Source organism: Camelus dromedarius, chromosome 11, assembly GCF_036321535.1.
Source record: "Camelus dromedarius isolate mCamDro1 chromosome 11, mCamDro1.pat, whole genome shotgun sequence".
Taxonomy (NCBI): Eukaryota; Metazoa; Chordata; class Mammalia; order Artiodactyla; family Camelidae; genus Camelus; species Camelus dromedarius.
In genome coordinates, this window is record NC_087446.1 from 38386468 (window position 1) to 38401832 (window position 15365).

Below are 15365 nucleotides of genomic sequence, written 5' to 3' on the forward strand. Positions count from 1 at the left end.
GTATCATTCCTTCAGTGAGCTGCTTACTGTTACTGCTGGTAGAGCAGGAGAAAAAGGCTGAGAATCAACTGGCCTATAGGTGCTGCCCCAGCTCCTTGGATATATTCACAATAGTATAATTTAGGTTCATCTCTAAACTGTACATGTATCTTTTTTTGGTCCTTCTTTAGAAACCCAAAAGATCTCCATTATTATGTTTCTGTGTGTCTTTTTTGAATCTAAATGAAAATGTATTTGAGAGGTAATATCCTTTTTCCTGTTTCCCTTGGGATTACTAGCACTAACTACAATTTTTTTTTTTTAACTCACAAGAGCTGTGTGCTTCCTTCATAAGAAGAAGGACAGGAGAAAAATCTGTTCTTATTGGGCTGGAAGGAGAGCAAGTCTGATTACCATCAACTTAAGCAGGGGACATGGTAGCACATAGATAGTAGGGACTGGCCTGGGTGAAAAAGAAAGGGAGCATTGGCTTGGAACTCAAAATACCTTTAGATATTATCTGTACTGGCCAGAGAGCAGCTTTCTTTGTCTTTCTCTCATTTTTCAATTCCTACTTCCTTAGAGTCCTTAGCTCTTATCTTTAGCTGCAACAGGTAGGAGTTTTTATCTTCTTGTCTGGCAGGTAAGATAGGGATGAATAAATAACTTCCTGACATCCAGATCATTTCTTTGAAAGTTTTGTTTTTCAGTGAAAAGATTCTTTAACTGTTGATTATATGCTATAATGTCAGTAGTACTAAACTTGTGGCATGTGATAGGTTACATGACTTTTATGGGCTGTTTTGAAACTTTACCACCGTGTGTAACATTGTGTTAGAAAATATTTCAAAATCTTAAGAGCTGACTTTAAAATGAACTTTAAGAATTACTAGTTATTGGCAAGTTGCTGAATAATTATTACATAGAGAATGAAATCTTGAAGAAATGAAGCCTTTTCTTGTGATTATAATCAATGTTTTATTTTTTATAGGGCTTTTTATATGCATATAGTATTAGTACCATTATTAAAACCACAATGAATCTCTACATGTCCATGCAAAAGCCAATGACCAAAACATCAGTTAAGGCATTATGCAGGCTTGTTGAACTTCTCAAGGTAGGTTTTAGATTATTTTACCTTGCCATTATAATTGAGAAATGACCGAGTTTAAATTAGGATTTTAGGGGGTAAGATTTGATTTCTTGATTACAAGAATAAAAAATTATAGAAAAGTCTCCTTATCTCTCAGTTGGATAAAGGAACTAGCCATTGAAAGAAATTTCTGAGTAGTTTTCTGTGGATGGCCAATATATTTAAACTTTATTAAAAGTTAAAATACAATGAAAGAGAAAAGGAAAATGAAAAGTTTAGCCTAAGTAAAGTCTTAATGAAAGTTTTAAAGTTTTTGCATGAGTTTAAAAAAGAAAGAACATGGGACATTTTCTATTATTTTATAGTATTCAAATGCATATGAGGCTAGTCAACATGAGGCTGTTTATTTTGTAGCTTAGAGAAAGTATTGTAATCTTGTGTTCTGAATACTTCTGGAAATGTGGTAAAAAAAAAACCTTACAGGCATAAGAGTCCACTTTTAACCTTCTGTAAAAACTGAAATCAAGATTTGTTAGTAAATTTCTGTTAATGGCTTTAGATTTGCTTAGGAAATAAAGATAGTTTTGGAGATTGTGTCTTTGGAGTTTTAGCCTTTTTTTCTTTAAGATATATTATTGTCAGTTTTATTTTTTTATGAATTATAAATACAGAAGTATATATATGTATGTATAGATGAATATACATCTTATAGCTAATATGTAAGCATAATTAAAAAAACAATAAACAGTTAAAAACCTATCATCCCATTTAAGAAATAGAATGTTACCAATGTCTTCAAAGCTCCCTGTGTTGTCCCTCCTTGATTGCATTTTACCTGCCTCATCAGAGGAACCATTGTCCTGAGTTTTATGTTTATCATTCCCTTGTTTCTTTTTGGTTTGCCACATATGAATGAATCTATAAACCACTCATTGCTTAGTTTTTGAGATTTATTTTAATGGAGTAATACTTCATGTATTATTTGGCTTGGTTTTTTTACTCAAAATTTTTTATTCGAACCAACCCATGTTGGGATGAGCAGGTGTAGTTCATTAATTTTCATGACTCTGTAGCTTTCTTGGGGATGGACTTTCTGGGTTGTTTCCAGTTTTTACTATTATGAACAATGTTGCCATTCTTGTTTATGTTTTTCTGAGGAATTGTATACCTATGAGTGGTTCTATGTTATGGACATACTCAACTTTTCAAGATGGTGCCAGATTATTTTCCAAAGTAGTTATATCAGTTTACATACCTCCCAGAGTTTATTAGACTTCCCATTGTTCTCTAACTGGCCAGCATTGGTATTATCAGGCTTCTATGTGTGTGTGTATGTGTGTGTGTGTGCGTGCACATGTGTATGCATGTACATGCAAATTAGTATATATAAATGATTTTATAGTTAACATTTATTTCCCTGATTGTTAACGATGGTATCTTTTCAAATATTGCTTATTGTGTTTTCTTTTTGAGAAAAATATGTTCATGTCTTTTGTTTAGTTATCTGTTGAATTATTTGCCTTTTTAAAAAAGTGTTTAATTTGTTTGGTGTCTTACGTATTCTGAGTACTAATCCCTTGTGTGTGGCAGATATTTTCTCATACAGTGGCTTGCCTTTTTATTTTCTCTATAGTGACTTTTGATAAACAGAAATTCTTAATTTTAATATAGTTGTATTTACCAGTCTTATCCTTTATGATAGTACTTTTTGTGTCTCATTTACAGATTTCTTACCTAGCTCAAGTTCATAAAGATATTCAATAATTTTGCCTAACAGTCTTCCATCACTTCTGATTCTTTTTAGGCAATAGAGCATATGTTCTATAGGAGAAGCATGGTTGTGGCTGATTCAGTCTCACATATAACACAACACCTTCAACATCAGGCTCTTAATTCTATTTCTGTGGCCAAGGTATGAAAGTTATTATGTATTCAGCATAATTATCTTTCTCATTTGCCCTTCCGTTGCTTTATATGTGTTTTCTAGTTCAGCCTGTTTACTCCATTCCTTCAAACGCAATATTCTTGGTCATAATCTCCATGGTATTTCATGATTTTACTTAGAGTGATCAAGTTATCTTTACTCTGAACTTGGCAGCATTAGCACACTTCTATTAAAAAAGGACATATTGTGCATTTTAAAAATAAGCATTTTTTAAAGAAATGATTTCCTTATTAAATTAATATGGTAATTTTGAAGTATGCCTAGTAATTTGCTGTCCTGATAGTAGTAAACAATTTACAGGAATAAATCTAATACTATGAGAAGAAGCTGAACACAAAGTATTTGCTTAAGTGCTCTTAAATTGAATCATGGAAAAGATAATTGAGAAACTTTTCTTCTGATTCTTTTATTATTGCCTCACATATAAAACTGATGTTTCCTGTTTTCTTTTATCTTTAAGAAAAGAGTAATTTCTGACAAAAAATATAGTGAGCAGCGTCTTGATGTGCTCTCTGCTCTGGTTTTGGCTGAAAACACTCTAAATGGACCAAGCACAAAGCAACGACGACTTATTGTTTCTTTGGCACTGAGTGTTGGCACACAAATGGTAAATGTATTGCTGTTACTTACAGAATAAAAATGAGATCTGAGATGTCACACTTCCTTTATTACTGACTTTAAGGAACCAGTCCTTCAAGTGTAACTTCTCTGTCTTTTTTCCCTGTCCCTGATAGAAAACATTTAAAGATGAAGAGCTCTTTCCTCTTCAAGTAGTCATGAAAAAGCTGGATCTTATCAGTGAACTTAGAGAAAGGTAAGTAGGGATATGTAATGATGCTCAAAAGATAGGACTAATGGAAACATAACTTTTTTTTTTTTTAAGCATAACAAGAGAAGAAATATAACCCAAGTAGACCATTAGTTCCTCTTTATAACTTCTTTAGCATGACTAAAATGAGACTGTGACAAGGGATCGTATTTCTTTAGCTTTGCTTCTCTGGTAAGGATATAGTTCTTGGAGGAACTGACATGAGGAGATGTCATACAGCCCCGAGAGCATCTGGCAGACCCTGGTTGCATTTTGTGTTTGTTGTGATGGGTATCTCTAATGGAGTTTTAAAATTGCTGCTTTATATTTATAACAAGGTTCATCTATTTGTGAGAGACTTAAGAGCCATCTCACGTAGTCTTCTGTAATTTTATTTGGGTTGTGAATTTGAATTACATTGTTGGCAGCCAGTCACTAAAGGTGAATTCGTTTTTGGAAGGCTTATTTTTGTGGCTCCCGTGGTGTTACTGTTTTCTCTTTATTGAATAAGCAGTAAATTTCTTGAAGGGAAGATGGGTCCTCTGAATTCTGATTCTCAGCCGAATTAAGATTACAGCTCAGTTTTTATTTAATATTCATATTTATAACAATGTTTTCGTGGTTCTGAGCAGCTCAGATTTTTGTAGTTCGTGGCATTTAACTTTCCGTCCTTAGAAGAAATACTAAACCTTCTTCACTGTAAGATACTTAATGATCATTTTGTTGTCACAATATTGAAAATAAATTTACTTTAAACTCTATTTAAAATTTATCCATATTATTTTTGAAGTATGCTTTAAAACTAAAGCGTATGTGCTGAATTCTGACAATGTCAGGTATTGGAGTGTTTTGTTACTGTTGTTCAATGTGAAAAATACTTACTTTGTGGCTTTTCTGTACTGATTTTGGGTTAAGTGATGCAGGGAATTAAAAAATGAGTAAGACAGAGCTCTTTATGGAATATAATGCATTCTTTTCATTTTTGGGGGGGTTTCTTTAGTTTTGGTACCACTAATTACTACTTTACATTGTAGAGTCCAAACACAATGTGACTGTTGTTTTTTATACTGGCATCGAGCTGTCTTCCCAATTTATTTAGATGATGTATATGAAAATGCTGTGGATGCAGCCAGATTACATGTAAGTAAAGAATAACATAAAAAATAAACATCATTTTTTTAGTCACTGTACAGACCATTTTAAAACTGCTGATGCTGGTTTTTTTTTTTTTTTTTCTACAATGCTGTATGCATTTTCAGTAAAATTTATATAGTCTGTCAGTTATAGAGAACAAACTAGTGGTTACGGGGTGGGCATCATAGGATAGGGGAGTAGAAGGTACAAACTATTTGGGTATAAGGCTTAAGGATGTATTGTACAACATGAAGAATATGGCCAATATTTTGTAACAACTGTAAATGGACAGTAACCTTTAAAATATAAAAGGTAAAGTTAAAAAACACTATGAACAAAATTCAGGAGGAAATTAAAAACTCAAAAATGTATGTAGTCTGTAGGTAAATATTATATTAATACTAATGAGTTAATTTAATATATATTTAACTCTTCCCCTCATATTGCTAATCTTTCTTGTTTCACTTGATTTTAGTTTGTATCAAAATAATCTGACTTTCATTTATCAGCAAGGTATATGTTACTCAGATCTTTCCATTTCTTTCTGGAAATGAGTATGTTTGAATGCTCAAGATCAGAAAAGGATAAATGAATGAATTTTTTAGTATACTTAAAATATATGCTTTATAAAATAAAATTCAGCTCTTATTTGGGAAAGTAAGACAGTCATGTATAAAAAAACAGCCTTCAGATTGAGGTTTTGTCTTTTAAGATGTAGTATTCTTTTGAGATCTAGTTTTTCTAAACTCATGTATATTCTGACTTTCTTTTTAGTACATGTTCAGTGCTTTACGTGACTGTGTGCCCGCTATGATGCATGCAAGGCATTTAGATTCCTATGAAATACTTCTGGATTGCTATGAGAAGGAAATTATGGAAATTTTAAATGAGGTAACATATTTGACATTGAAAAGCTTATAAAACATGTGTTTGGAAAAACTTCTTAGATTGAAGCAGGCTTTCACAAATTTAAAATTATTATTTATAAATCACTGTCTAGAACAAACGAACTATCACTATTGTGCTAAATTGGTCTTTAATTCCTAATTTTTAATATAGGAATCCAGATTAGGAATCCAGAAAAAAAAATTCTTTTACTTTAGTAAGTAGTATATTTGAATTTAAAATTGTGTGTTAGAAGAATGCAAATATGAAACTGGTTTGAATATTGTCTGCAGTTAGTGGTAATACAGTTAAGACAACTATCAATGTTTTATTGAATTTCATTTGGAGAGCTACTGACTAAAATCTTTATATTGAAAAGCATAAACACTATTACTTGTGTAACAAATAATTTGAATATAATAAAGTACATTCCTTCCTATTTTAATGAAGTGTGTATTATAAACACTGATATCTTTAAAATTGTATTTCCAGCTAGCAATATTTTTATATGGAGGGAGGAATTAAAAATGAGTAAACTTCACAATATAAACTTTATTCAGGTTTGATAAAATTATGAAAATTACAATTTCTTGTATTAAATATTCTTATTTAGAAAATAAAATACATATCTGGCCAGTATTTAGATTAATTTCATTGCCTTTAGCTCAGTGAATTTTGTAATTTTTAATTATTATTATTATAAGGAAGCTTTTAAAAAATTTCCTCTCGCATATTCTCAGGACCTCCTTTGTTGCTGGTTTCTATAAATTTTACAGTTTATATTGTATGTTCATGTCCTTGTACTGAAGCCATCAGACAGAAGCTTTTGATTTTCTTTTCAAGAATGTTAAAATATTAATGAAAAAAAGCTTAGATCTTATCTAACTGCTCCCTGGTCAAAAAATGATTGATTTAAAGTGGATAGCAAAGTAATTTCACTCTCCCAATAAAAATATTTTACCATTGAGTATTTAGACTCTTAAACCAGTTTGACAGATTTTTTTTCCTCATTTCATTGATTATAAAACTGTAATGGTCAGAACACAGACATCTAGAGGAACAATACAATTGGAATACCATTTTGAAAAATTAAGATGTCAATTCTTCTGTGAATAGCATTTGCTGGACAAGTTGTGCAAAGAAATAGAGAAAGATCTGCGACTTTCTGTGCATACTCATTTAAAGCTGGATGACAGAAATCCTTTCAAAGTTGGCATGAAAGACCTGGCCCTTTTTTTCTCTCTGAATCCAATTCGGTTTTTCAATCGTTTCATTGACATTCGAGGTGAGTGTTCTGCTTTCCTTCTTAGGGTCATATTCTGTATCTGTTTGCCCTGACTATCAAAGATCAAGTAGCAAAAATGAGACTTTGAGAATATCTTCTTTCGTGTTAGTCCATTTATTCTTGAATTCGTATTTGTTTCTTCATTTCATGCAAAGAAAGAAATTTAATGTTCCAAGACAGGTTGTTTCCTTTTTAGTTTCATTTCTGTTTTCTACTATTTCAGAAATCAAAAATTAAAAAATTGTTTTTTGTAGCTTATGTAACTCACTACCTAGACAAGACTTTCTACAATCTAACAACAGTAGCTCTTCATGACTGGGCCACTTACAGTGAAATGAGAAATTTAGCTACTCAGCGTTATGGATTGGTTATGACAGAGGCACATCTTCCTAGTCAAACTTTGGAACAGGTATAGTATAAAGTGTTTTTATTATAGTCCGATTGTAGCATGATAATAGTATTTCTCTAAGAAACATTTTTTATTTTTACTTTATTATGTGTTTATATTTCAAGAAGATATTTGCTATATAAAACCTCATAATTGACAAGAATAAAAAATTAGTGCTAGTTTGCTTTATGAAGGAATTTACCACAGGCTTCCAAATGTTTTTATTTTGCCTTTTGTTGAACATTTGAAACATACATAGATTTATATATAGCTTCTCAGAAATATATTGGGATAGTGAGGTGACTTCTGCAGAATTGTGAAAAGTTTAGTCAAAGTCATAGTTAAGGATTTTAAACCTAGATTTAATATATAAACTTTAATATCTTAGAAAATGGCTAAATTCATGTAATTATAAATGTATTTGTTCTTAAAATGAAGAGTGTAAAATAAGTATTTAGTGTTGCTAATTCAGTAAGCTTATTTACAAGATGGCAGTGTCTTGTGAGTGCAGAAGTTTATGTTTTCAGTTAATTTGCATGTCATTCTTTCTAAGATAATCCAGGTAATATTTACCAAAAAAGGTTTATTCAGTTCAAAAATTTTAAGAATCATAATTTTTCCTTCACTGTATTGCATATACAGGGACCATTTCCGGGATCAGTTTGTATATCCTTTCATTCATTTATTTATAAATTTAATATTTACTGAAAACATGCTAGGCACTGAACTAGGTATAGGGATAGAAAAATAAACAGAAACAGTATATCTCACGCACATATAGCCTAGTGGGAGAAAAAAATGAGTAAATTTTTAGATTAAAACATGAGAAGATCTGTAATAAAAACTTAAAGGGGTATTGTGATTCTAGTTTGAGCACCAATTAGGAAAGCTGTGGGACAATTTACACGATACCATTAAGTATTACAGTAATAACTGAAGAATGAAGGATTCTTATTAGGTATCTTGTACATTAAAGGTGGTCTAGTACAATTAAAAGAAGCATAAGGATTTGGAATTAGATTTTCTAAAATCCCTGGGTTCTGCTTTTTCTTAGCTATTTGACCTTGGAGAACTCCCTTAGCTTCATTTTCTTCAGCTATGGAATTTAGAATAATACCTCATTTTTGAGGATTACATGTAAAGAACCTTGCACTGTGCCCGAAAAGTATGTATTTTATAAATATCACCACATACTCTTGCAACCTTTTAAAATCTGGCCATTAGTTTACTTTGTAAAAAATACAGAAAATCTCCTTGGGAAGATAAATCATCTCAAGAGTAGTGCGGAAATGATTGTGAGTCATGGATTTTCAAAATTTAACTGTTCCTGTCTACACAAAAGGGATAAGATAACAAGCAGCTAGATGTCCCCAGACAGATAATCCTGATTGTACATGTCAGAAGGCTCTTTCAACCTTTGGTTGTACTCTTTGTACAGTTGTTCTTTAAGAAATGTTTAAAATATTGGAAGGCTTAGTGTAAGTGGTAAGTCACTATATTGATGCAAGTCTGATTATTTTAAATTAATAGTAACTGTGTGGATTGTTTTATAGGGCCTGGATGTCTTGGAAATTATGAGAAACATTCATATATTTGTGTCTCGATACCTCTATAATCTCAACAATCAAGTGAGTGAGTTTTAGAAAAAAAATTTTTTTTTAAGACACAATCTTTTTGTTTGGGAATCATTTAAAACTTACAAAAAGTAGCAAAAAAAATGAAATAGCACAAGACACCCTTGTACTCAGATTGTGTTCTCTCTCTCTTCTCTCTTTCCTTGCTCACTTTTTGCTGAACCATGAGGGTAACACACATCATGTGCTTTATCTGTATCCCATTTCCTAACGATAGGAATGTTCTTTTTTTTTTTTTTAAGAAAAAAATGTTTAACTGTGGATGGATAAATAGTAGGAAGGCTGAGGGGCAAAGAATTGATTGTAAATAGTGAAAATTAGTGAAATACAGAAAACAAAAAATAATTGGAGGTCATCTTGTTTCTTTGCTTTGACTGTGTTATCTTCTCAAATGACTTTCCAATTAAATTATCTTTAATGAAATAGATTCTAAAATTCTTGGGCTAACTGACCAAAGTTTACTTTGGATTGTGTTTGTTTCATTACAGATTTTTATTGAACGAACAAGCAATAACAAACATTTGAACACTATTAATATTCGGCACATAGCTAATTCAATTCGAACACATGGCACGGGAATCATGAATACAACAGTAAGAATCTTTGGAGGAGGGTTGGGTGGGTAATAGACCCCTGTTTAATTTGGTAGTTTGAAAAATAGTTTTTTCATCAAATATTCTGGTTTTTCATCAAATATGTTTCATCAAACATCATTACCTGTTTATATTATACCTGAATTTCCGTTTTTCTGGTTGGTATAATTAAAATGTCTGGCACTGAAGTTGTGTTAAATGTAATGGAAGCTCTGTGATTCAGAAGGCAGTTTAGAATGTCTTACTGTCTGAGGATCATCATAAATGACATTGGAGATTTGAGGACATCAGCATAAATATATATTGATGTGGGTTGTCTGATACTCTCTGCAAGTTCCTTTTGAAAGTGAATTGTTGATAGCAGTTTATTTAACATCAGTCATGCTCTTTTTGGGGGAGTAGCTTACTAATTATTCAGTTACTTGAGAGAATCATTTGAGTTTGTATGCTATTTTTTCCTTTGGTGGAAAAAGATAAATCTTTAAGTTTACTTGGTTTTAAGGCCACAGTTTCTCCTTGAGGAAAGAAGAATGTGAATGTTTAGATAGTAAAATGTTATTAAGCATATTTGGGAGTAAGGGTATATGCAGAAATTACATAACTGGAAAGTTACTTAAGGACCATTTTAGTATGGTGTGGGAACCATTAAAGTATTTGAGCTGATAAGTAATGTGATTGGAACTCTGTTAGTGGTAACCAATAGAGAAATGAGACAAGTTTTTAATTTACAGTAAGAAGTCATCCATGTGGAGATGTCTGAACCTTTCAGAATAAACTCTGATCCTTTAAGGATAAACTCTTCTTCGACCTCATATATCAAACACTCTTTCATGTAACCCATACAATTATGCTTGTATTTTACATGTCTCAGGCAGTGTGCTGGGCACTAGGATGAGAAAAACAGACATTTCCTACTCTCACAGTAATTGTATTCTGGCAGGAGATACGATTGTTAACCAGTTAACCACACTAATGAATGTAAATTTTGATGTCAGATATTGACGAAGTAAACATAGAAGAAATGATATCAGGCTGGCAGAGCTGCCTACTCTTAAGAATGGGAGGAAAAAAGACTACTTCTCAGACTACTGCTACTAAGGAGGTCAAGAAAAAGCAATGTTTAAACCTCAAGAAAAATTCTGAGAAAGCACTCATTTTTATAACTGAGTAATAGAGTGTTCAAAAGGGCATATGTGTGCCAAAATAATTAGTAATATTTGAGGGTGGTGGGGATGGAGATTAGTACAAGATTAGTGCAATTCTGTAGGTCAGAATTAATCTGATGTTGTTTTGACTTTAATCTCAGCTCAAATCCTACTTTTTCACGCTTTTTTTGAGTCTAGGTAAGGACCTTTTAATTCATTCTCAAAGCACCCACACTTCTCATTTTAGAAATTATTGCAGTTGAGTTTTAATAGTTTATTTAATGTATACTTGTTTTAAAATATCTATCACTGCTGCTGGAGTATACACTTCATGGTGACAAAGACCATGTTTATCATGAGAGCAGGCACACTGCCTTGTGCATAATAGGTGCTCAAAATATTAATGGCTAGATAACTGAATATTTACTGTCTTCCTTCAGGAAAGTTCAAAGAGCACCATGTTTCTTACTTTAGTATCATTTTAGATGTGTAGATTAGTAATAAATAATCTTATAGCTGGAGGAACATAGAAACTTCTGACTGGTTTATGACTGAAAAACTAGGGTGTTGAATCTGGTTTATGATTCTCACTATGGCTCTTGGTCTTATTGTGAGAATACTTTCCATGTTTTAATTTCTTTTTTCCTTTTGTGTCATAAAAATATGTAAGGAGAGTTTATAGAAAAGTTTTGTAAACTTAGGCAATAAAAAAACTTCATTTATTTAAATATTTCAGGTCCATTGTGAATTAGACTTTATAAATAGATTATTTCATTCAGTAAACATTGATTTGAAATAAATTTTTATATTAATTTTTTCCACTTTTTCAAATTTTAACTTTACAGGTTAATTTCACCTACCAGTTTTTGAAAAAGAAGTTTTATATATTTAGCCAATTTATGTATGATGAACATATCAAATCCAGATTGATTAAAGATATTCGGTTTTTCAGGGAAACCAAGGACCAAAATGATCATAAGGTATTTTTGCCTATTATTTTTAAGGTAGTTTGATTCAACTATTGAATATATAAGCGTACTTCGTGTTAATGAGCTTTGCTTTATTATGCTTCACAGAAACTTCATTTTTCACAAATTGAAGGTTTGTGGCAAAGCTGTGTTGGCAGATGATGGTTAGCAGTTTTTAGCAATAAGGTTTTTTTTTTTAATAGAACAGTCAGTTACAGTGTGTCAGTATCTGATGTACAGCACAATGTCCCAGTCATGCATATACATACATATGTTCATTTTCATATTTGCAATAAAGTATTTTTAAATTAAGGCATGTACCTTTTTTTTTTTAAACACATAGTGGTATTATTGCATACTTAATAGGCTCCAGTACAGTGTAAACATAACTTTTACATGCACTGGAAAACCAAAAAAATTCATGAGAATCACTATATTGCGATATTTGCTTTATAACAGTGGTCTTGAACCAGACCTGCAGTATCTCCAAGGTTTGCCTGTATAGCAAAGATTTATGCTAAAATTCATTATGAGTTACTCTCCTGGGTTTTTTTGTTTTCTTTATTATCTATCATGTAATGTCTCCTTGACCTGGCCTCCAGTTTTCTATATTTTCCCTTGCAGTTTCTTACTCTTTGCATTCTCTATAAGCTATAATGTAAGGAAAAATTAAATGGTCAGTGTAGCCAGGTGTTACTTTTATTTTAAAATAATACAAAGGCAAATCATTCTCATTTTAAAACGTTTAAACAACATCGAGTACATAAACTGAATGTCCTCCCTCATTTCTCTTTCCTTCCAATTCCGTTTTCTGGAGGCAGCTGCTATTTAACAGTGTCACGAGATGCCTTCCAGGTATCTGTGTGAGAAACATATATTTATACAATACAAATACTGCTTTTTTCTTAACAAGAATGGACTAAGACTATATATACTATTATGCACTGTGCTTATCACATATCAGTACATATAGGTCTACCTCATTCTTTTTAAGGGTTGATAGTAAAGATGTGTGTTGTAACTCTTTTAAGTTTATCCTACTGATGGCTATTTACGGTTTTCTGATTTTTCTGTTACAAACAGTGCCACACGTAACATCCTTACACGTTTATCTCTGTGTGTTTGGAGACTGTTTTTGAAAGAGATTCCTTGAAGAAGAAAAGAGCAAAGAATATGAAATTCTGATACATTTTGCCGGGCACTCTAAAAATACTGCACCAGTTGACATTCCCATCTGTCATTTATAAGAATGCCGTTTTCCATTCACCCTCTGGGCTAAGTTTTCCCAGAGTGAAATGAAGAATTTTAAGTAGTAGCAGTCAGAGTCACATAGCCTTGTGGATTGAGAAGCAACAGACTGAAATGGTCTTATGTTTGATTTGCCACATCCAGAACTATTTTAATTACTCCTCTTAAGCATCACTTAGTTCCAGCCCTCTTATATACTGGTCATTAGTTCTTTTCAGTGTCAGAGCAGCAAAATATTACTTTCTAGTGAAATACTATTAAAATTTTAGTGATCAGTATAAAATTAATGCTAACACTCATTTTTATTGGAATGGAAATTACTAGTATTCAGAGAAATAATAATGCTATAATTGTGTAAGAATAGTTCCCATTTGTTATTAATATAAAATGAGTAATTTCTAAATCATTTGATCAGCTAAGACCTGAAAAATCTTTTTTTTTATTGGTGATGGCAACTAGAAATTTTAGCTGAGCTGGATGTGTGTTATATGAGAAGGAGTGTGTTTATATAAGTCCCTAATAACTTTTCAACCCACAGAAACTTGGTCACACATCTCTAGCAAATGTTTCTAGGAGGAATTGGTTTCTTTTATCTACCTGATAGAGTAGTTGGGTGTTGAGAGACTACTAATGGTGGTGGGAAACCTAAGTTTGGTAGTATTAACAATTATTGCCCTTAGCTAATGTCAAAAAATTTTAATTTATATTGACCTTGAATATTGGTAGTTTTTGTGCTATAAGTTTTTTGTCCTTAGACTTGAGTGATTTTTTTTTTTTAAAGCACAATGGAAATGCAAATTAGAAAAGAAAATGGTATTGGCATGGTTTATTTGGTAGGCATTTTATGTTTTAGGGGTCTTTATTATTAATGATAGTCTTCAAATTATCTCTGTAGTACCCTTTTGAAAGAGCAGAAAAATTCAATCGAGGCATCAGAAAACTTGGAATAACCCCAGAGGGACAAAGCTACCTCGACCAATTCAGGCAACTCATCAGCCAAATTGGTAAGTTACTGTAAAAGTGTTGGGAAATAAAGTACAAATCCCAAGAATCTGTCTTGTATACTAAGTATCTCATACAAATAAACTTAATATGTGTCTTGAGTTCAGCTTTATTCCACTAGTAATTTCCTTTTCTTATATAAAGTTTTTCAAGTATGATTAGACTGTTGGTACAGAAATAACTGATAGATTGTGGATTAATTTAAATAAATAAAATACTTACAAACAGAGTAAATATTTATTCTGAGTAAATAAAACCTCTTAAGTTAAATTAAAAATCTATTAACTAACTCATCTCAAAGGCCATACTCATAGTATATTGTCAACTGGTACCTATTTGTTGGGTACTTACTCTGTTCAAGGCACTGTTTTAGACTTTAAAATGAGGTTCCCTCAAGTTAAACCTGAATACAAAGGTGTAAAATGTTTGTATGAAAAGTCAATTGACAATTTTTCTATGCTACATCATTTCACGTTTATGTTAATTTCTTGAGTTGTCCTTCTGCCTTACAAGTAGAACTTGTCTTCTGAAATGTGTAACATATTTAAAAGCAAGAACTGCATTTAAAAGTAATCCTAGTTTTAAAAAAGTTATACTTACTTGGGCTTTTCACATACATTATCTCTGTTAATGTCCTCATAATACCTCTTGAGATAGGCATGTAATCACCTTTTTAAAGATGAATAAACAGGAACTCATAGAAGTAAGTGGTGTTTTGGGACTTAAACCAGGGCTTTTTGGCTGCACATTTGAAGGTGTTTTATATTCTTCACAGTTGCAGACATTAAGCAGTTAGCAAATTCTTACTAACTGGGTAAAATGATGCCTCCTGAGATTTATGCATTCATTTGAGATTTATGCATTCATTTATCAAACATTTGTAAAGCATCTGTACACCAAATATTTTTCTAGATGCTGAGAATCCAGATAGCCTTTGTTCTCAAGGGGCTTTAAAGTTACTAGTGGAAAAGGTATTATAAGCATTTAATTAGGGAGTAAAGTTTCTGAACACTAGCTTATGTTTTATAAATTAATTGGTTTATGTATTAGACCTTCCTATTTTGTATCAGTACAAGAACTTAGAGAATTTTACTTTTGTAAATTTTTAATTTTAACCAATTTAATAATGAGGCATTGTCATATAAGTACTGTTTTATTCATAGTGATGCTTGATGTCATATTGGATTGTAAACTTCTGGAGCAGAAGTTTTTAACCCTTTCTGAGAATCTGATGAAAACTCTGGATTGATTTTTCCCA

The 15365-nt window shown here is 31.7% G+C and overlaps 1 protein-coding gene across 6 annotated transcripts in view; it reads left to right on the plus strand.

Annotated features, from left to right (window-relative positions):
- The window catches only part of WASHC4 (WASH complex subunit 4), a 63756-nt gene that overhangs the window by 23167 nt on the left and 25224 nt on the right, over positions 1–15365 (plus strand). For all 6 annotated transcript variants that reach the window (XR_010383197.1, XR_010383199.1, XR_010383198.1 and 3 more), the window contains exons 15-26: positions 971–1096; positions 2877–2984; positions 3478–3624; positions 3752–3831; positions 4860–4965; positions 5734–5850; positions 6961–7129; positions 7384–7538; positions 9071–9145; positions 9640–9744; positions 11735–11869; positions 14001–14109. Coding sequence is in view for 3 of the 6 variants with exons in the window: in XM_010996451.3 (XP_010994753.3) it covers positions 971–1096; positions 2877–2984; positions 3478–3624; positions 3752–3831; positions 4860–4965; positions 5734–5850; positions 6961–7129; positions 7384–7538; positions 9071–9145; positions 9640–9744; positions 11735–11869; positions 14001–14109 (1432 nt within the window). In the remaining 3 variants the exon portion in view is untranslated. The remainder of the gene's footprint in view (positions 1–970; positions 1097–2876; positions 2985–3477; positions 3625–3751; positions 3832–4859; positions 4966–5733; positions 5851–6960; positions 7130–7383; positions 7539–9070; positions 9146–9639; positions 9745–11734; positions 11870–14000; positions 14110–15365) is intronic.